The sequence below is a fragment of the Mobula birostris genome, chromosome 10 (assembly GCF_030028105.1).
Source record: "Mobula birostris isolate sMobBir1 chromosome 10, sMobBir1.hap1, whole genome shotgun sequence".
Classification (NCBI taxonomy): Eukaryota; Metazoa; Chordata; class Chondrichthyes; order Myliobatiformes; family Myliobatidae; genus Mobula; species Mobula birostris.
In genome coordinates this window covers 38775507-38798881 of record NC_092379.1, presented here as the reverse complement: position 1 = coordinate 38798881, position 23375 = coordinate 38775507, and the positions used below count along the sequence as shown (strand labels likewise).

At 44.7% G+C, this 23375-nt stretch overlaps 1 protein-coding gene across 1 annotated transcript in view; it reads right to left on the bottom strand.

Annotated features, from left to right (window-relative positions):
• The window catches only part of LOC140203603 (serine/threonine-protein phosphatase 2A 65 kDa regulatory subunit A beta isoform-like), an 83511-nt gene that overhangs the window by 42642 nt on the left and 17494 nt on the right, over positions 1–23375 (bottom strand). The window contains exons 3-11 of the mRNA XM_072269651.1: positions 22045–22129; positions 21871–21971; positions 18242–18474; positions 16327–16474; positions 13346–13501; positions 9951–10065; positions 5119–5234; positions 3660–3720; positions 890–1021 (exon numbers count right to left, since the gene is read on the bottom strand). Coding sequence (XP_072125752.1) covers positions 890–1021; positions 3660–3720; positions 5119–5234; positions 9951–10065; positions 13346–13501; positions 16327–16474; positions 18242–18474; positions 21871–21971; positions 22045–22129 — 1147 coding nt within the window. The remainder of the gene's footprint in view (positions 1–889; positions 1022–3659; positions 3721–5118; positions 5235–9950; positions 10066–13345; positions 13502–16326; positions 16475–18241; positions 18475–21870; positions 21972–22044; positions 22130–23375) is intronic.

Here is a 23375-nt window from a genome sequence, read left to right as displayed (position 1 = left end):
TGATATCCTTGCTCCTGTACCTCATGCTGAATACTGGGAGAGCTGTCACATGTGACCACTCCTAGGGACTACCTGTACACTGTTACTTAAAGCTCTTTTTGCATATTCCTCCAAGGAATGTGTGGGCATCACAGGTTGAAGTGGTATTTAATTCCTTTGTGGTGGGCTGCAGCCCTTGAGGTGTGGGTGCACCCACAATGCAGTTAGGGTGGGTGATCCAGGGTTCTCACCCAGTCAGAGTCAATGCCCTGGTTCAGATTTTTACTGCTATGCTGTAGGCATTTCATTTTAGCAGTTCTGTAAGAGCAATCTGTTCTGCTTTCAGCCTGTTTGGTTTTGAGCTCAGGAATGAGGTGTCATCCAATCAGGATGGTAGAATTGGGAGAAGGTGCTAGAGAATGCTGGGCAGAGAGGTCTTTGTTTGGCGGGAGCTGGGAGAAGACAGGAGAAAAGATGGTGGACGATGAGGGTGCTTTCTGCAGATGAATGGCTTCGAGGAGGAAGGACCAATAATCCCGTGGGAAAGCCTCTTTGTTCAAGATGGATTTCCAGTGACCTTCGGAAGGTGCTGTGTGCTTTCACACAGATGGAGGGAAGGTCCAGCACGCGATTTACAGAGAAGTTCAAGATTTCAGCTCCACTGTATACGTGACTTTTTAAGTAGAATGGGCCCTTTTTGTTTTTTTCTCTTTCTTTCCTTTAATAACTGTTTGCTTAAGTTAACATTCTTAAATATACTCCTGAATAATTCTATGTAGTGAACAATCTGTTATTTTCTGCTGACAGGCGATTGCCAGGGGCAGTAAATCACACAACATTCACACAAACCGGGGTTTGGGTAGGCGAGACATCCCAACCTCACGGATTTTGCGGGACCAAAGTCACATACGCCTTAGATGATACTTGGGGTCACTGGCCATGGCAAGTACTTTCGGCACAATGGTGGATTCTGCCCAGTCTTTGCCAAACTTCTCCACCAACTTGGTCAAGTTGTTGGTCGCGGCCTCGCGAATGGCGTACACTGCAAGACAGCATTCACAGGTCAAGAAATGATCTGATCGCCGTTACTACTTGATTTTCAAATATGTACCTTGCTGATAAAATACAAAGTTCCAAAATGAAATGCTCGTACCACCTTCTTCAAAGTGTCAACCTGTTCCATACCAAGTTACACACAGTGGAGGAAATTATGCACTTGGAAAGTAGCATTTTAATATACTTATTTATCATTGATTTTTTATTGAGATACAGTGTGGAACAGGCCCTTCTTGCCCTGCGAGCCACCCCCCGATTATCCCTAGCCTAATTACAGGACAATTTACAATGTCCAGTTAACCTATCAACCAGTAGGTCTCTGGGAGGAAGCAGGAGCACCCAGACGAAACCCACGCGGTCACGCGGGGAACTTATAAACTTCTCACAGGTGGCAGTGGGAATCAAACCCAATTGCAAAGTGTTGCGCTAACCAGACGCCACTGTGTCGCCCCATTAGATACTTAAAAAATACTTCGAATAGGTTACCATTATTTATTACTAATTATTGTAATTGAATAATTAGTCATTGTTCAAGCCCTAACTGCAATATTCAGATTCCAGGGTAAAAGGGACCTACACTAAAAGGAAAACAGTCCAAATCAAATTTGTTGTTAATTTTATTGGCCTTTAATCAAAATGCACTTTACTTTAAAGAAAAATCAGCCCTGCCATTTTTGGGAAATTACTTGCACAGGGAAAAAATCCTCATCTGCCATTCATTTATAAAAATGATAAGGATGTGAATATCACTTGCAAACAGTTGCAAGTATAAACTACATCTTGACTGACAACAGTACAGAAGCTCAGCTTGAAAGCTCCCATTTAAATGGCTGAGAGATAGTACGGTGGGTGACACACAGAGTACACCTGAGTGGCCCAAGTCTTAGGAGAGGCTTCTGGCATCAATTAAATACCACAACTCGCTTACACCAAGAGAACGAAGAGAACTATCATTTACAAAACACACAGGACCTGAGTGATGTTGCCTTGAGCAAAGCCGGCTTGAGTACAGCATAGCTTCGACCACCAGGCAAGAAGAAAACCAGGGAGGCACTGCAGATGGAACAGGCGGCTTCTGGAAACGTAGGCAGGATTAAGAACTTGTACACAGAGGGGGCAGAAAAAAAGGTGTGGATGAGCTGGCATGAGATCACGTTGGGAGATGCACAGCTGTATCTGTGACTTTCTGCCCATTCATTGGCCTGCTCTGTTGAGTGTCTCCAGAATTTTCAGTTACTATTTCAGATTTGCAGCTCCGCTGCTTTTGGAATAAGAGGCAAGGAACCGTAGTGGATCGTGTGTCTACCCCGGGTGCTCAGATTCCCCCCCCAACACCCCACAGAGTCTGGAGACGTCCCGCTTAGTAGTCTCATTGGTCATTGTAAACTGTCCTGTGATGAGGCAAGGGTTAAATCAGCTGGTTGCTGGGCGGTGTGTCTCGTTGGGCCTGTTCCATGCTATTCTGGAATAATTAAACGTATCGGTCAAAGTCAAGTCTGTTTCTTGTTGCCATGTGTACAAGAGTACGACAAGATTGCTTGCAGCAGTAATAACTGGGGGGGAGGGGGGCGCCGGTGTTTGAACTATGATGGTATTGGACATTGGGCAGGAACCTGGGAGTACAAACTGGGATGAATGCACTCAGAAACACACAATTGAAATGTGGAAGTCGTTTTGGGCTTCACTTGGATGGAGCTCTGCAGAGTTTTGTCCCACTGAGACAGGGAAAGAACAGAAGGATGAAGGAGCCATGCTTGACAAGAGATGCGCAACAGCTAGTCTAGAAGCATAGGATGCAAAGATCAGCCTGGGCTCCAGAAGGTTACAATGTGGCCAGGGAGGGAGTGAAGAATGGACTTCGGAGAACTAGGAGGGGCCACGAGAAGGACTTGGTGAGTTGGATTCAGGAAAACATACTTGAAAAACAGGAGGATGGCCAGAGTGAGAGTCTGGGCCGGCCAGAGCTAAAAGAGGCAAAATGTTTGGAGTGGAGGACTTTGGGGGAGATCCGCAATGAATACTTTTCTTTAGTAATCACCAGTGTGAGGGACCTTGATGCTTGCGAGGGCAGTGATATGCTACAACATGTTAACATTGAGAAAGAGGATGTTCTGGAATTTTGAAAAGCCCTAGGATAGATAAGTCCCCGGGTGCCAGATGTGATATACCCCAGGGTTACTACGGGAAGCAAGGGAAGAGATTGCTGCACCTTTAGTGACGATCTGGGCATCCTCACTGGCCAGTCCTCACCGGAGGAAGTACCAGATGATTGGAAGTTGGCAAATGTTATTTCCTTGTTCAGGAAAGAGAGTAGGGATGACCCTGGGAATTATGGACCAGTCAGTTTTACTTCACCGGTGGGCAAATTACAGGAGAAGATTCTTACAGACAGGATTTACAAGAAGCATAGTCTGGTTCGGGAGAGTCAGCATGGCTTTGTGAGGGGCATGTCGTGTCTTGAGCCTGACCCAATCCTTTGAGGATGTGACAAAGCACGATGAAGGATTTTTGGTTAGGCACCTGGTAGGGTCACTCAGCATCATGGAAGCACCAGGAAGATGACTTTGACAACTTTGAAGGACTTTCGTTCAACAGAAGTAATGATTCATCAAGGCTATACTCACCGTGATCCACCAGCCACGTCATGCACAAGGAGTTCAACTTCTCATCAAAAAACTCCACTCCCTAAACAGGTTTTGACAATAAAAAGAATGTTGATAAAATAACCCCTCGAATTTCTAGTAGAACATGCCAACTTGCCACATTTGCATTCTAGCCGTCTTCATCTTTCGCTCCTTACCAGTACAGTTTGCTAACTCCTTTGAGCCAATGGTGTGCCAAAGCTTCCAGATTTTTCATGAAGTATATTAAGCACTCTTCGAATGTTGTGGAAGCCCTGCCTTCCCTTACAAATCCATTTTGGTCAGGGTGGACCATTTTTGGCAACAGTGGCTCCAGCCTCCTAGCTAATACCTTACAGAGAATTTTGAGATCATTGTTCAGAAGTGAGATTGACCTATAAGATCCACAAAGGGATGGTGGTTTTCCAGGTTTTAACAGTAGTGTAATTGCTGCCATATTAAGAGAGGGGGCAAGGGATCCAGTGTCAAATAACTCCTGATACATATCAGGCAGAGGTGGTATTAGTTTAGTCTTAAAGATTTTATATATTTCAATCGGAATTTCCATTGGGCCCAGGAGTTTTCCCTCCCTTCATGTTAGTTATAGCTGCAGACAATTCGTTAGCCTCTGAGTTAAACTCCAGCGAGGTCAAGGACGTTTCATCCAGGGGCATAAATTCTAACAAGTCGAGAAATTCCTTTTGTATTTGTGGAGCTGAATCTGAATATTCTGAGCTGTACAGATTTTGGTAAAATCTCAAAAAGATATTGTTTATTTCCTCTGCGACAACCGTTGTCACCCCCTCATCTGATTGTATGGAGTTTATTGCCCTTTCTGTTTGGATCTGTTTGATGTGCAGGCCAAAGGCTCACTTATTATCATGTACAACTCTGAGATTTGTCTTCCCCAGATAGCCATGAAACAAAGAAAAAACATGAAAGTCATTGAATGGCATCCTGATCATCAGCCCCCCCCCAAAACCACCCCTCCCTCCACACAGAAAATGGAACAGCAACAACCCCAGCCCACCCCCCGCACAAAAACCAACAGAACATTTTACCCCCAAACACCCTCCCCTCGCACAACAAAATGAAAAGAAACAGGCAATATAAAAACAGAATATAAAATCCCTAAGTCTGACAAAGTCCGCAGTCCTTAAACAGGGGTCTAAACCTGATGGTCTAAACCAGGGGTTTCCACCCCTGCTTGGTTAATGGTCAATTAAAAAAAAGGTTGGGAGCCCCAAGTCTAAATTAAGACTACCCATGTCACTGGGCTACAAGTATAATTGCTACTATCGCACATTTGCTTCTGGTGCAAAAGGAAAGAAGATGTTCAAAGTTATTTCCGTCTTTAAACTAAAGTATCAATTTGATATAGGCAGTCATTTCCATTCTGCAAATCATCCATATGGAAGCATTGCTAATAGACTATAAAAACATTTTAGAATAAACCACCCACCAGCAGCCCTGCAAGCAGAGGCATGTACTCGATTATCGCAAGGCGCACTCTCCATTTGGCATCTTCTGCTAATTCTACAATGGCTGGCAGGAGAGACTGTGATAACTGGTGAATTCCTGGAAAAGAAACACATAAAATGATTAAATGAAAACCTAGACAGATATCTCAGTCAACACGCACAAAATGCTGGAGGAACTCAGCAGCCCAGGCAGCACCTACAGAAACGTCGACTGTACTGTTCCCCATAGAAGCTGCCTGGCCTGCTGAGTCCCTCCAGCATTTTGTGTGTCTTGTTCGGATTTCCAGCATCTGCAGATTTTCTCTTGTTTGTCATTAGATATCTCAGTCATGTTGCCATCCTGCTCCACGTTTTTATGATCCACCTGGTCAGTCACGGATCATTCTTAAATAATTTCTTCTACAGTTTGATATTCTAGTTTATATAAATCATGGAACAGAACCGGCCCTATAACCCACAATGTTATACTTAAATTCCTAATCAAGTGGGCAATCTAATCTACACGATGTCCATATTCTTCTGCTTTCCTCACATTCGTGTGCTTATCTAAACGTCATTAAAAGTCCCCGATATATCTGCCTCCACCATCACTCCAGGCAGCCAACACCATGTTAAAAAACCAGCAACACACACAAGATGCTGGAGGAACTCAGCAGGCCAGGCAGCACCTATGGAGAAAAGGACAGTCGACATTTCTGTCCAAAACCCTTCGGCAGAACTCAGCCCTTTGGGAGAGGGGGAGAGGGGGATGGGACGGGAGAGGGGGATGGGACGGGAGAGGGGGATGGGACGGGAGAGGGGGCAAGATGTGACTCATGCTTGGACACTGAGCTTTTCCAGTTACAAGCAGTTCACACTGATAAATGGTGCCTGAATCCTCGTTTCAGGCCCACCCAAAATACTGAGGGACTTTTTCCTGAAGTGAATGAGATGAGTTGCTACATTAATTTTAGATAGACTGTATAACTAGCCAAGAATTTGAGAAGGCATATTACCTTAACATACTGCAAGATGTGACTTATTGTGACAGTCTCCCTGCAATCTACTGGCAAGTTTTCACAGAAATCTGCAAGATAGAGTACTGCATGTTAAGAGAGTTATTCTCAAACAAAACAATGGCCCATGTATTCTGTGCCGATCCATTTAAATTGCCTACTCCCATCAACCTGCATCTGGACCATAGCCCTCAATACCACTACCATCTGCGTACCCATCCAAACTTCTCTTAAACGTTGAAATCGAGCTTGCACGCACCACTTGCGCTGGCAGCTCGTTCCACACTCTCACCACAATGATAAATCAATAAAGTTTAACAGATTAAGCAATTGCTGAAAAGCATCTGCCTTAACATTTGTATCTTCTCAGAAGATAGTGGCAAGAGAAAACATACGTTCTGAAGCACAATTTAAGTCGCACAAGAAAAGCAAGGCCAGCACATACAGTGTAAACATCAAGAGTCAGACAGCACAGGTTCAATTCTGGCACATCTGTACGGTCTCCCTGTGACGGTATGGGTTTCCTTCGAGTGCACATTTCATAAGTTAACTGGTCATTAACTGGTAAATCGTCCCGTGATTAGGTCAGGATTGAATTGGGGGATAGCTGGGCAGTGTGGCTCAGTGTACCTATTCTGCACTGTAATCTTACTAAATAGATATTCAGAGGTATCAAATTGGCCCACTCCTCCTCTATGGTGTCGGCCAAGTTGTTCTGGTGCAAATTAACTCAATGAGTTGGCATTAATGTACCAGCTACTGAAGATGACTGGCAAAGAACTTTGGCAAGCACATCACAATTCACTTGAAACATCTGATTTATGGAAACTGGGCAGGCCAAGACGACTAATGTTGCGATACTTATCCCGGCCAGCTCCCCTTTGCATGAAGACAGAATCCATGACTAAACTACCACAATCTGAAAGGCTAAATATAACTCATGCATTCCTTTTCAAAACGCATGATTGGAGCCAGATTTTGTGGATGAAGTGGGTCCATCTGGGAAGCAAACTCACAATATTTCTACCTTTGTCTACTAGCTTGCTTACTCGAAAGTAGGGAATCCACATTACACTACCAAGGACGGTTCATGAAGCAATCCCTTTCGCATCTTCGTTTTACTTCAGAGGCTGTCCTCTCCAATCTGGTGACTCGATTTTGGGCTGATCGGGCACTTTGCTGTTTCCAAGTGCTTCATAAGCCCACGGTTGCCTCCACCTCTCGCCGATTAAAGCGCTGAAGAAGATTGAAATCAAGTCAGGCGCGCAGGGCCAGCGAGTATGCAGTGCCGTCTATCTGCCTCTCGCTGGCTGTGCTGGAGAAGGCGCCAGCTTGTGGCAGCCTCTCACTGGCTGTTCCCAAAGGAAGGGCCTCACACTCAAGTGAATCTCCCTCTCTCCCCCGATGCTGTCGGCCGATGGTACCTGAGCATGCTTTAATCGAAGTAGATTTCGACTCATTCAGGTTTATGATGTGCTCTAGTTTCTAGTTCCAGTTTATCTCTCTATGTGATGATGTGTTTCTGCAGACACAATCGGTGGACAGTGGTGTGGCTGTGTGGCCCAACATCCACCCCAGTTTCTTTGATGAAAGATCCGATCAAGTGACACGTACACGAGAAAAGATGCAGCTTATTAGGCAGTCAATGATTCCTTAAGGTTGTCATGGCCAGGGGCAGTAATGGGGACAAGCACCCACCACAGACTAAATGCTCCTAATGGCATGCACCTCAAACAGCCTCTCACACCAAGTCCAGCTCCTGGCCTTTGCATGTGGCTTACTGACAGCAGAAGGCAGGTCACTGACACTTCAAAACTGGTCACTTCGGTCAGATGGGGCTCATGGTTAGCAGCTCATCTAGGAAAAGGAAGACTCTGATCTCAAACCTCCAATGCCTTGCGGCTATACCCACTCACAGGAGTAAACCCCGAGGGAAAAATCCGGAGCCGGATTCTCCGAGGCAGTCCTACGTTGAGTTCAACGCTGTCAACCCCTGCGACGCCACTGGTACCAAACTGTATCGGTCTCTGCCGATTCTTTGGATTCATCAGATGCGTGGAGAGGGGGAGCCTGCTACATGGGCAACAGCTTACTCTCCATATCATACTGCCCTGGCTTACGTATCACGTAGACAGCTGCACGTAACATCCATGGTGGACCCTGACCAACGGAGGGCCTCGGGTTAGGCAGTCAGTGGTACAAACGTAAAGAACACCACTCACTCTTTTTCACAATCTCACAACCTTTCAAGACTCTGCACAAGCAATGAAGTGCACTTTGTAAGGAGCAGCCACCATCGAAACATGAAGTCAAGTGGCACACAATTCCTTTCCATTTGCTGTCATCCAGTTCTGGGATCAGATCAGGATGCCAAAGGGGAGGCATGCTGGCATGCTGTTCTCACTTGGAGAAGTGTCACCTGGATATGTGGTACCACATTAAATAGAGTCATAGAAAAGCACAGTGCAGAAAAGGCCCTTTGGTCCCTCTCGTCCATTCTGAACAATTCAAACTGTCTACTCCCATCTGCCTGCACCAGGACCACAACCACCCCCCCGCCCCATATCTGTACTATCCATGTACCTATCCAAACTTCTCTTAAATATTGAAATCAAAACTGCATGGACCACTTGTGCTGGCAGCTCGTTCCATTCTCATGACCCTCTGTGTGAAGAAGTTTCCCCTCATGTTCCCCTTAAATTTGTCACCTTTCACTCTTAACCCATGACCTCTGGTTGTAGTCCAACCCAACCACAGTGGAAAAAACCTGCTTGCATTTATCCCATCCATACCCCCCCATAATATTGTACCTCCATCAAATCTCTTCTCATCTTCTGCATTCTGAAGAATACAGTCCTAACCTATTCAATCTTTCCTTCTTAGTCAGGTCCTCCAGACCAGGCAACATCCTTATAAATTTTCTCTGCATTCTTTCAACCTTGTTTACATCTTTCACAGGAGTTCAAAGTTCAGGGGTGTCCAGGGAAGGGGTCGCACCTCTGGTGAAGGGGCTTGTCGTGTCCATTCCGGGGCAGCTCACTCACCTTCGCTCCCCACCGGACACTCATCTCTCCCCTGTGGCTGCAAGCAGCCATTTGCACGTGACAGCAGTCTCATACTCCGGTGAGATTGGGACAAGCCAGTCCTAGCACGCAAAGTCAGCCTCAGCGGACTGGGCGGGTGCGATCTACAGTAAAGCCCAACGGCCAGGAAGGTGGCTCTGCATCACTCCGTGGAGAACGAGGGGCATGAAAAGACACAGAAAACGTCCTGGTCATCCACTGCAAACAAGAAGACCCCAGTTTCTTCTGGCGCTTGTTCATACCACTGGACCCGGACTTCTGAGGCCAAGAGAGTGGAACTGCCACAGTGCAAAGGCTTTTCCATTTTAAAAACTCTCCCGCACAGGTTTCCTGTCATCGTCGGACAAAATGTGCAACCACCATGTGTACTATACACAACCTTGACATTTGTGTCCTTACAGGCAGCCACAAAGCAAAGGAACCCAACAGAACCCATTAAAAACAGAAAACCATCAATCACACAATGCGCAGGAAAAAAAGACAAATTGAGCAGACAAGAAACGGAAGCAAATAATGTTCAGGACTGCACTGCAAAATGCCAGGTTGTACAGCTGGATCAAAGGCTCATCTCCACTAGGAAACTTACAGGCACAGATTGCAGTGTCATTGCCCAGAACAAGAGTCTATTAATGAAGTAATTGATAGTTGTTTTTGCTGCCAGAAAGTTGTCACTGTGCTTCAGCAACAACATCTTAAACCGGATGGAAAAGACAAGAATGAGAGTTCCCAACCAACCTTTAACTTTGTTGGCCCCAGCTGCTCGCACTTCAACCTCACAATCTTTCAACAGGTTTTGGAAAGCAGGAACCAGATCATTTTCCGCAATTTCAGGACCCACGGTTTTCTGAAGCTTTAAAGGCAAGAGAAACCAAATGAGTAACAAAGATAGAGCGGGTTTCAATAGCAGCAATCTGTGCATTAACACGTGAACAGAGGAATCACAAAGACAACACCATCTTTCTTTTCCACGCTCGTCTTGCTGCTGCCATCAGGTAGAAGGTGCAGGAGCCTCAGGACCCTCACCACCAGGTTCAAGAACAGTTACTACCCCTCAACCATCAGGTAGAAGGTACAGAAGCCTCAGGACCCACACCACCAGGTACAAGAACAGTTACTACCCCTCAACCATCAGGTAGAAGGTGCAGTAGCCTCAGGACTCTCACAACCGGGTTCAAGAACAGTTACTACCCCTCAACCATCAGGTAGAAGGTAGAGAAGCTTCAGGACTCTCACCACCGGGTTCAAGTACAGTTATTACCCCTCAACCATCAGGCCCTTGAACTACAGGGGATAAGTAGACTTAATCGATTGAGATGTTCCCACAAGCAATGATCTTACTTTAATTACTCTTTATCTTGTTATTTCATACTCTTGTTATTTATTGCTATTTATTTATATTTGCATTTGTACTTTATCTTTTATTGATCCTGTTTACAGTTACTATTCTATAGAAATTGCCGAGTCTGCCCACAGGAAAATGAATCTCAGGGTTGTATGTGGTGACATGTATGTACTCTGAAAATATGAACTTCAAAATTGAAAATCTGAACTGTACCTTAGCTACAGACTTCATTGCAAGATTAGTTTATATGTGATCTTGAGCATAGAAAGTGCATTTTGTGATGGTCTGTCATTAGCAATGATAGCAGAACTTTATAAATACAATAAACTCCGTACCGTTCTAATGCAATTGTTTTCCAATAATGGGTTGGTGCCAATTTCACAAGTGCTCTGGCAACCTTTATCTTGTTCTGGCATATTTCCCCTTCCTTTCCAGTCCTGCTGAAGGGTCTTGGCCCAAAACGTCGACTGTTTATTCACTTCCATAGCTGCAGCCTGACCTGCTGGGTTCCTCCAGCATTTTTGTGTGTGTTACCTTATATGGAGCTTATTTTTGAACACGGGTTAGTTATCGTATAAAGACAGACAATATAACGTCTTTGCCTGTTCCAAGGGTAATAATCCTAAGCTGACAAAATGGCTGTGTTTTCTGTGTGCTTTTGAACACTGGTCCATCTGTAATTTGCTTTAATTTTCGATCAGGTTTACCGTTTTGAATTATTCAATTTTATCATGGGTGGCGGAGTGGAAATACATCTTTACCAAGAGAGGTGTAAGGCGTTCCTTCCCTCCACTAGCCTGCAGGTCACCCTTGGGCAAGGTGTAGCACCTGCTTAGCCAACCCCACCCCCCCAATCAGGGTCACGTGAAGCCATGGGGTAAGAGGAAAGAAACCCAGAGAAATGTTGCCATTGTGTTCAGATGTTTATCAATGAGTGGATACCTCATGCTCTGGTAAAGAAATAAATGAGTGGGGAGAAAAAGGGAATGGTTAGATAAATGGTGTCCATTTAGAAGCAGCAATCTTTAGTGTTACCCAGGTAAAACAGCTGTAATGATCTATCCTTGATAGTATATCCACAGATAAACCAGCTGCTTCAGTACAGATTTTACACTCATACAGAACAGAAAGATTTAATCTCAATGCTTTGGGGTGGGACCGGAATTTCCTGGCCTTAAGAGACAGAATTTTAAATTTTTAAAGAAAGGCAAAGTTGAGAAAATATTGTCGTTGATGGCTCTGAATCCGAAAGTATGGTACACAGACAACAACGTGAGCAATTGTAATCAGCTAATTTCTCAGGTCAAAAAAAACAACTAAATAATGTTATTTAATCATTAAATAATGCTTCTTAATTGTTAAATAATGTTAACCTGATCGTTAATGTTTGCAATTAACCTGTGTAGGCAATGTGCCTTTATTTTGAGGATTTGTATTACATTGTGGTGAGAAAAGCACGGAGATTTCAGTTGATCCGAGTGTTTTCCCAGGCTGGGAAAGCCTAAGACTAAAGGGCATAGATTTAATTGGAGACACAGAACGCAACAAGCTGTTCCGGCCCTTCAAACGGCACCGCCAGTAACCCACCAACTTGTGCAACAATCTACAATGACCCCTTAACCTACTAACCGGAATGCTTTTGGACTGTGCGAGGAAACCGGAGCACCAGGAGGAAGCCTGAGGCAACAAGTTTTATACTGAGAACAAAGACCATCTGGTTCAAAAAACATAAACACACAGGAGATTCTGCAGATGCTGGAAACCCAGCACAAAATACTGGAGGAACTTAGCGGGCCAGGCAGCATCTATGGAAATGAAATAAACAGTCGATCTTTCGGGCCAAGACTGCTCTTCAGGGCTATAAATCTGCCGATGACACAACTATTGTTGGCAGAATTTCAGATGGTGACAAGGAGCCGAAGAGGAGTGAGATAGATCAGCTGGTTGAGTGGTGTGGCAACAATCTGGCACTTTGTCAGTAAGACCAAGGAACTGATTGTGGACCAGAGGAAGGTGAAGTTGAATCACAACCTCCCTACCCCATACCCGGTCTGTGTGAAGTCAGCAGTGGGAAGGAACCAGCAAAGTCCAGTCCATCAAAATTTTAATTTAATTAATTAATTCATGTACTACATCACAAAATTTACCACAATGACAGTAAAACCAAGGAACTGATTGTGGACGTCAGGAAGGGGAAGTCAAGGGAACACACGTCAGTCCTAATCAAGGGGACTGTGGAAAGGGTGAGTAATTTCAAGTTCCTGAGTGTCAAAGTCTCTGAGGATCGTCCTGGCTTTTCAACCTTTCGGCTCATTTTTAAACAGAACTGAAGTTCCCCTTAACTTCCTCCAGTCAAAAGTGAAAAATATCAGTGTCATCAACCTGTGCACGTGCTGAATCCCCAGATCCCTGGCACTATGCCAACAAGTTTGTTCTAAACCCCTGTCACAGGATTATCCTTCAGATACACTGAAAAAGATCTGAGCTCAATTCAGACCAACTTTGTTCTATTTCAGATCCATGTTTAAAAACAGGCTAATTAAATGAATCTGGAAAGAAACCTCAGCACCTTTTGGCATGTCAGTCAATTATATTAAAAATACACAGGTGCTTGATTTAATGATTTTTTAAAACTATATTAGAGGAACTAATCGTGTTTTCATGACTTTTGACAGAATCAGAAGGGATTCCAACTGGAACAGAAAACTTAAAGACTAGTTTTAAAACATAAATGCACCATACCATCATACCAAAGAGATGCACTTTGTGCTTTAGCAATAACACGTACTTCAGAAAATTTGTCTGCCACCACATAGCGAACACGCCAGGATTTATCGTCCATTGCCTGCCGGAGGGTCGGCATCACCAACGCTTCCAGGTCTTCCTGGGGCAGCAGCTGGGCTATGCTCACACAAGCCTCAACTGCCAACAGCCTCACCGAATCCTGTGAAAAAGATGTTCAAACCGGGATTGAGCTGGTTCTTCATTAAAAAACAAAATTAATTTACTGAAGTTAACATTAGGAAGAACTAATCTCATCAAAAAAATCATAAAAATAAATACTGACAATATAACAATTGTTTCCCAGATGATATCCGTTCAGATCACCTAGAACGTAGCAACAGGTTTCATTACTTTGCAATGTGTGCTGGAATCTTCCCAGGATACAAGTACTGGAGTGTATCAACATGCAACCTTTGATGGAAGCATTCCTTGGATTAGTATATTAGCAAATGTCATGACAGAGCAAAAATTTATTGATGAATCAATTTTCTTTCTCCTGCTCTTGAAGCACCACTCTCTGCTCAGTGAATCTCCAAGCTAATCACCCAAGTGGTCACTTTTCACCGTAGGATATAGGAGCTGAATTAGGCCATTTGGCCCATCGAGTCTGCTCTGTCATTTCATCATGGTTGATCCATTTCACCTTCAGCCCAATCTCCTGCCTTCTCCCCATATCCCTTCATCGAAACATGGAAATCTACAGCACTTTACAGGCCATCCGGCCCCAAAGTTGTGCAGACCAAGTAACCTACTCAAGAAACTGCCTAGAATTTCCCTACCGCATAGCCCTCTATTTTTCTAAGCTCCATGTACCTATCTAAGAGTCTCTTAAAAAACCCTACTGTATCCACCTCTACCACCTTTGTTGTCAGTGCATTCCACACACCCACCACTCTCTAGGTGAGAAACTTACCTCTGATGTCTCCCTTATACCTACTTTCAAGCACCTTAAAACTATGCCCCCTCATGTTAGCCATTTCAGCCCTGGGAAAAAGCCTCCGGCTATCCACACGATTAATACCTCTCATCATCTTATATGCTTCAACCAGGTCACTTCTCATGCCCTGACTAATCAAGAATCTATCAACCTCTCTGCCCTGAATATACCCAATGACTTTGCCTCTGTGACAATGAATTCCACAGATTCTCTGGATAAGGAAATCCTTCCTCATCTCCATTCTAATTGGATAAACCTCTGCTCTGAGATTGCTTCCTCTGGTCTTAGGCTGTCCCACCATAGAAAACATCCTCCCCATATCCACTCTAGAGGCCTTTTAGTATTTGACAGGTTGCAATGAGATCCCTCCCCCTCATTCTTCTGAATTCAAATGAGTACAGGCACAGAGCCATCGAACGCTCCTCGTACGACAAGCCTTTCAATCCTGGACCTTTCAATCACTTTCGTGACCCTCCGTTGAACCCACTCCTGTCTTGGCAAACCCTTTGTTAGATAAGGGGCCCAAAACTACCTTCAATATTCCAAGTGAAGCCTTATAAAATGTGAACATTACACCCTTGTTTTGATGCGCTAGCCATCATTGGTGGGGTCTGAACCTGAAGCAAGTGTGAACATCTCCTTGGCTACAGATGTGAAGGTTTATTTCCAGGAGTCACTGGACAGTAACCAGAAGAGAAGCTTACTCAACACCAAGGAGCACACGTCCAACCGTTAACCAGAAGCTAGGTGAGGGTCAAAGTGTCCATCCCAGCTCCCCTTCAGCGTACCATTTCTGTACGACTCTGGCTCTTTAGTACACGAGTATACTGCGGACTGCGTCAAGCCTTTTGCCCGGGATACTTTAGGTTGGAGGAATATGAAAGGACACACACTGATTAAACAGTTCGCTCTTCAGGCAAAAGCCTCAAGATAACCACCTTCTTGGAGGAGCATCTCCAGCTGGAGTACTGGAATGGTGTAATCATGTCGATAGATTGACAGGCACCGCTTCCATCTGCTGTGGACAAAGGAACTTTATAAAGCAGGGGCTCCCAACCTGGGGCCCCTCGGTTGATGGCAGGGGGTCGATGGCGTAAAAGAGGGTTGTGAACCCCGGTTACAAAGGTGAACAGATGGTGCAGACTACGACAACAGAAACTTTGCAAGCAGGAAGTGGCATTAACAAGGCGTAGCATATTGAGTACGTAGACATATTAACCAGACGCAACTCAGTTCTTTGCCACGGACACACCATCCGTACTAATCTTTCCCACTTCCAGCTCATCCATACAGTAAAATGCAAACGGTAATGTTGGGGGGGAGGTGTGAAATCATGCAATTGCTCCAGTGAGCGGAATGACAGACAGCCTGTGACCGGAATGAGCCAAGTGCTCTCCGTTATTTCACACACTGCCATGACGTGTGGGATACAGAGGCTCCTCAGTACAAGCAATTGATACACATGTGACATAAAGCCAAGGTGACAGCAGCAGCTTCAGGAAGATAAATCATGACAAGCCATGGGGAATAAGATCACCTTTCTTCACTATAATCCACGCTTCCTTCATCCACGTCACCTGCATTCCCACCCCACAAGCCTTTCCAGCGCATCAGTGTCTGTAGCCTCCACCACCCACAATAGACTCCTAGACTAATCTCAATCCCCCGCTATCTGCAAGAGGTCTCTGCCACTAATCACACCCCACTTTCCCCACCCCACCCTTCAGGGTTCCACGCCACTCATTCATCCTCGCCGCTCTCCCCGAAAGCAAGACAAGGTCTACACTCGCCCATTTGCCTCCGTTCAGGGCTGCAAACAGTTCTTGCAGGCGAAGCGGTGCTTTCCTCTCGGGGCTATTCGCTGTATCTGGAGCTCCTGCCGTGGCCTCCTCGACATCGGAGGACCAACACAGATGGGGTTGGGGAGGGGGCGGTTCTTCATCGAGCACCTTCTCTGGGTCCGCTGACAGAGCCAGGGTATCCCAATGGCCACCCACTTCAATTCGACTTCCCGCTGCCACCCCAGTGTCTGCTCTACAACTACATACCTGCTCATCAGAAGCCAGGGAAGTGAAGAGGGGTATAATGTCACTTTTCAAAAACTCCAGCTCCACAACCTTTGCAAATTCACCCAACTTTGATGCTGCTGCCTGGCGGACCACTGGCGTGTCATCTGAGCACAAGCTGTGGAAAAGTCTGCAGAAAAAATAAAATTAAAGGTCACATAGGAGTAGTCGCCCATTGATGCAGAACTTAACAATTCGCAAGCAGAAATACAAGCACTAAAAATTGACATTTTTGCAATTAATGTTTCTAAATCGGAAGCTACTAAAATATTTTGCTAAACCCATCATCATTATGTGCTGTGTCATATGCTATGGGTGGTCACGGTCTTTCCATGACCCTGATTGTTCTCCGTAAAGTTTTCTCGAGAAGTGGTTTGACATTTCCGCCTTCTGGGCAGTGTGTGTCTTTACAAGGTGGGTGACCCCCAGCCCATTATCAATACACTTCAGAAACTGTCTACCTGGCGTCAGGGGTCGCATAACCAGGACTTGTGATCTGCACCGGCTGCTCATCCACCACCTGATCCCATGGCTTCACCTGACCCTGATCGGGGCGGGGGCGGTGGGGAGGGGTTGATGGTATCGAAGCAGGAGCTACACCTTGCCCAAGGGTGGCCTGCAAACCAGCAGGAGGAAGCCTTACACCTCCTTTGGTAGACACGCATCTCCACCACACCACCCAAAAATCCAATATTTGTGGTATTCAGATTTTATCCTGAGAAATACTTCAAGATAGCAACAGAATATAGAAATTTACTGCACATTACAGACCCTTCAGCCCACAATGTTGTGCTGACCACGTAACCTACTCTAGAAGCTGCCTAGAATTTCCCCACCATACAGCCCTCTCTTTTTCTGAAACAACTGACTGTGTCTGAAAGTTTACACAAATGACGCCACAAAAAATTTTAATTCAGGGAGTAAAGCGGCTGGAAGTGAACCCCAGATGTGGGACTCCTGCACTTGGAGCAGAACAGAGCCATTGGTTGTGGACTGCAGGGGCACACAGTTACCAAAGCAACCTTCTCGTCCGACAAAACTCAAACACCTCCGAACAAGTGAAATCCTCTGCGCGCCAGATTAATCAAAATGGCCCTGAAGCAGAGCAACAGGCTTGACAAGACACGGCTCTCAAAAAGAGCACGCCTTTGTAAATGACAAGGCCACTTCAACCCCACAGCCGAGAGTAAGCGATGAGCACCACTCGACTATGATGCACCTCGGCTTTTGCTCCTTCCTCACTAAAAACACACAAAAAACCTTCAGTTTATGTCATTAAAAACAAAAATGCCACACTTTCTGTGCTATTTTGGGGCTGATTATTCTCTAAACTAGAAACTTCTACCCACTCAGTTAAAACAAGGTCCTGTCCACCATGGTGGTAGCATCTTATCGTCAATAAAACCAAATTATACTGAAATTGGGTGGCAGGAAGGAAATACGTCCCTGCCAAAGGAGGTGTAAGGCACTCCTTCCCTCCACTAGCCTGCAGGTCACCCTAGGGCAAGGTGTAGCACCCGCTTAGCCTCCCCGATCAGGACTACGTGAAGCCGTGGGAGCAGGTGGTGGACGGTTGTATGAGCAGCAGGTGCAGATCTCAACTCCTGACACTGACACCAGGCAGACAGTCTCTGAAGCGTATTGATAATGGGCTGGGGGTCACCCGTCTTGTAAAGACACACGCTGCCCAGAAAGAAGGCGATGGCAAACCACTTCTGTAGAAAACTTCGCCAAGAACAATCATGTCCACGGAAAGACCCACGATCGCCCACACCATACGACACGGTACATCATGAGCGATACTACAGGATGTAGATTTTCTACAATAATACAGTAATATTCCTAGCTAACTTCTATCATGTTCATTTGCAGCATTCCAAGGGAGGAAAGTACTTACTGACGCAGCTCGGTCTTTACAGAGCTGGATACCCGAGGGTAGCAGACACTGAAAAGGCTGCATGCCGAAGTCCTGGACGTGAACCAGTCACCACAAGTCAGGCGCTTGACCAGTGGCACAAAGTGGACTTCTAGGTCTGCAGGAGAGTGCTCGTGTGAGATGGCTCGCAGTGAATCGATGGCTTTATCTCGTACTACCGATTTTTCCACCGTTGCCAGGTTCTCCAAGGGAGGCTGATTAGTGGGAAAGAATTAAACTGAAACACATCTTCGTTTTACTCTACTTCTAAGAAACACAATATTTAGAAACAATCTTTAAGATAAATTCTTAAATTGCTGAGAATTAAGAATTCTCATAAAGAAAATGAGACAGAGAAACATTTAAAGGCAGAACAATATACAGCCGTGCTGGAGGACAAAACACAAACTATCAAAAACTGTATAAATCAAAGGACATATTTTCTCAATCACAGAAATTCTGAAGGTTCCTAACCCAGAAAACACTGTACTAATATTAAATAAATGGAAATTATACTGACACGTCCCTAATTATCAGCAATTACTATTTCGTTTTCACATTAAGTACCAATAATTGTTCAGCCTATGAGGTTTTAATATGCAAATAAACATGAAGCTGCCTGTCATAATAATTTTGCCAAAGTTTGAGGTAAGCCCATGGTCATCCACTTTGTAGGAAGAAATAAAAGTGTAAACTACTTTCTAAATTGGGAGAAAATTCAAGAATCTGAGGTGCAAAGGGACTTGGGAGTCCTTGTGCAGCATTCACTAAAGGTTAACTTGCAGGCTGAGGAAGGCAAATGCAATGTTAGCAGTCATTTCCAGAGGACTAGAATATAAAAGCAGGGATGTAATGTTAAGGTTTTATAATGTATTGGTGAGGCATCATTTAGAGTATTATGAGGAGATTTGGGCCCCTCATCTCAGAAAGGAGGTGCTGACATTGTGCAGAGTTTAAAGGAGATTCACAAAAATAATACTGGGAATGGAAGGCTTGTCACGTGAGGAGCGTTTGATGGCTCTGGGCCTGTACTCGCTGGAGTTCAGAAGAATGAGAAGAGACCTCATTGAAACCTATCAAATGTTGGAAGGTCTGAATAGAGTGGATGTGGAGAGGATGTTTCCTATGGCAGGGGAGTCTAAGGCTAGAGGACGCAGCCCCAGAATAGAGGGATATGCTTTTAGAATGAAAATGATGAGGAATTTCTTCAGCCAGAGGGTGGTGAATATGTGGAATTCTGTGCCACAGGTGGCTGTGGAGATCAAGTCATTGGGTATATTTAAGGCAGAGATTGATAGGTTCTTGATAGGTTCATGGCATCAAAGGTTACTGGGAGAAGACTGGGGAGTGGGGCAGAGGAGGGGAAAAAAGATCAGCCATGATTGAAAGACAAATTGATAAGACTCTTGATTAATCGCAGCATGAAAGGATACAGGGAGAAGGCAGGAGATTGGGGCTGAGAGGGGAAAATGGATCGATGGGCCAAATAGCCTAACTCTGCACCTATATCTTAATAGAACTATTCAAACAACAACTGTGCCCACGTTTCAGTTTAGAATTGCAGGCATCACAGGGGCTCCGAGAAAACGTTTCTGAATTGCTATTTTCTGTAATACAAAGCCACGCCATCTCAGCGTTCTTCAAGAAACACTGCTAAGAGTTTGTGATATTTTATATACAGCCTCCATCCACACATGAGCGAATTGGATTCCTTACGTAAATGCTTTAAGAATTCTCTGCCTGTACTCGCAGGTAATTTTACACAAAAAGAAAACAGTTTTGAAAGGAGTATCAATACAAAAAGAACGTACACACTCTATATGCAACATACTGACGCTGGAATGTCTAATTTGGAACAACTGCAAACAATAAAGTAAAACATGGAACAGTACAGTACAGAAACAGGCCATTCGGCCCACAATGTTGTGCTGAACCAGCTAAAAAGAAAACAGAAACCACCAAGAACTGATCCCTCCTACCTACACAATGTCCATCTCCCTCCATCTTTCTCATACCCATGTGCCTATCCAAAAGTCTCTGAAAAGCCTCTACCATCATACCAGTCAATGTATTCCAGGCATCCACCACTCTGATGGTAAAAAAACTTACCCCTCACATCCCCCTTGAACCTACCTACCCACTCTCACCTTCAATGCATACCTCTGGTATTAGACATTTAAATCCAGGGAAACAGATACTCTTCTCTACTTTATCCATGCACATGCTTCTCATAGTCTTACAAACCTCTATCAGATCTCCCCTCGGCCTCCAGCGCTTCAGAGAAAACAACATAAGTTTATCCAGCTCTCATGATCGCATGTCCTCTAAACCAGGCAACATTCTGGCGAACCTCTTCTGCATCGACTCCAAAGCCCCAACATCTTTCCTATAGTGGGACAATCAGAACTGCATGCAATACTCCAGACGTGGCCTACCCAGAGTCTGATAAAGTTGCAGCACTTCCTCTAAAGCAGGCAGCATCCTGGTTAGACCTCATTGATCGAGCTGCTTTGGTAGTTTCATAAATTGAGTTCGTTATTTTAATTCCGAATTGTCCTATGATGAACTGATCACTGAAAATCATTTTAATTTGAACTATGCCCTGTAATAGCCTGAGGCCCTCGTTATTTAATTTCAGAATCTTGTTCCCCATTGCGGGTATTTAAAACCAATACAATTATGTTATTTTAAATAAATATTTAATGCGTAGGCCCATTGCATCTGGGCATTAAAATCTGTGTTTTGTTTCCCCCAGTTGGGCTCATGTTGAACGTACATTTGGTCAATACAGAGCAGAGGTTTCAGTGTTTGGGGGACGGTATCAGTCCATGTACATTTTCCAACAGGCTGCGCGGGTGAACCTGGATCAGGGGTAGAGTAACTACACTTCACTGCAGCAATTCTCAATGAAACACCCCTCCAATATTTCAACCAGGTCCTGAAGAAGGGTCTCGGCCAGAAACATCGACCGCTTACTCTTTTCCACAGACGCTGCCTGAGCTGCTGAGTTCCTCCAGCGTTTTGTGAGAGTTGCTTTGGATTTCCAGCATCTGCAGACTTTCTCCTGCTTACAAATATGTTGGGGTGGCACAAAGCCTCATCTGCCTCAAAGATTTTATTGCAAACAATAAAAGCAGAGAGGGTTCTGTATGTGTCCATTTACCCCTCATTCAAGCAACCCATCATAACAAAGAAAGATTACAGGGACATTGCCGGGTCTACAGGACCTGAGTTACAGGGAAAGATTGAATATGTTAGGACTTCTTTAACTTGGAACATAGAAGATTGCAAAGAGATATGACAGAAGGAGACAAGATTATGAGGGGTTTAGATAGGGTAAATGCAAGCAGTCATTGTCCACTGAGGTTGGATGAGACTGCAGCTAGAGGTCATGGGTTAAGGGTGAAAGGTGAAATGTTTAAGGGGAACATGTGCTGAACTTTTCTATGACTAATTATTAAGTCATTTACTTTATCATTGCCTGTGGTACCCTGCTGCTTTGAGAATCATCTTCTGGAAATTAACCTTTATTAAGACAGTAATACCACTTCAATGGCATTAACCGCGTGTCCGTCTTGTGCAGTGCTTTGTAAATGTACGTCCGCTCTTACCAGCAAACAGTGAACATACTCCGGTCCGCCAACGAGCACCGTGAAGCTCCCTAGTTGCTCTGCTAATGCCAGCAGTGCCTCGTCTTCATCGAAAATGGTGTCTGCATCGAGACGAGAAATCAGTGGCAAGGCGACTCTGAGAGGCAGCTCAACCACACGCAGCTTTGTACCTACCAGTCAGAAGTGGGAGCAGCTCATTCCGGGTACGCTCTACCCCCAAGGCAGTTGTGGACAGTTGCTTTATGTTGTTCAACCGTAACTGGGGAAAGGAAAGAAATGAAATTGATCAATGCCATCTAACCCTGAACAGAATTCTGGAAAAAAAAAGATATTTTGCTTAAACTATGCTGCAATCAAAAATACACCACTGTAACAATTGTTGTAACAATTAAATGCAGGTAATGGCGAACAGAACAGAAACCCATAGCAGAAAGCATTATTTCCAGAGCAGAGTGAGGTTATTGTTGTGACAGAAAGATTGGATCTCACGATTTAGCGATTCAATCCATTTCTTGCTTGGGCATTGTTGTGTTTGTGGCCGGGTTACACAATAAAACTATAAATAAAAATGCTAGAGACTGGAGCCAAGTTAACAGGGTTTTTCTCACTGACGGAACCCGAACTGAACACAGATATACAGATCAATACGCGCCTAATAGCGCATGCTCAATAACGCGTTACTACGACATAAAATAGTCCCATGTTATACAGTAGGCTATATAGTACAGGCATAATTCATTAGTACAGTTGATGAGGTTGAGTAATAACACTGGCCACTCCACTGGGCACCGCACAACATTATTCTCATCAGCACAAGTCCTGAGCCCAGTCAGTAAAAGGTTTCTCCTTCTACAGGTGCCAAGCCTCTGCTTTGGTCACCCATTTCCATGAATACAGGACCATAATTCACTGAACGTGGTGCCATGGGTAGATATGGTCATGAAGAAAGCTTCTGGCACCTTGGCCTTCGTAAATCAAGGTAAGTTTGGATGTTATGTTGAATTTCTATAAGACAGTAGTAAGACCTAATTTGGAGTGTCGTGTGCAGTTTCAGCTGCCGACCCACAGGAAAGATGTCAGTAAAGTTGAAAGAGTACAGAGGAGATTTATAAGGATGGTGCCAGGACTGGAGGACCTGAGTTATGAGGGAAGATTGAATAGGTTAGGCCCTTATTCCTTGATACATAGAAGATTGAGAGGAGATTTGACAGAGGTATGAGGGATCTAGGGTAAATGCAAGCAGACTTTTTCCACTGAGGTTGGGTGGGACTACAACCAGAGGCCATGGTTTAAGGGTGAAAGGTGAGAGGTTTAAGGGGAACATGAGGGGGAATTTCTTCACTCAGAAGGTGGTGAGCGTGTGGAATGAGCTGCCAGCACAAGTGGTGGATGCGAGCTCGATTGAATTGACTTTATTACCAACATCCTTCATACACACGAGTAAAAATCTTTATGTTGCATCTCCGTCTAAATGTGCAATTTATAATGAATAGTATGTATGTATG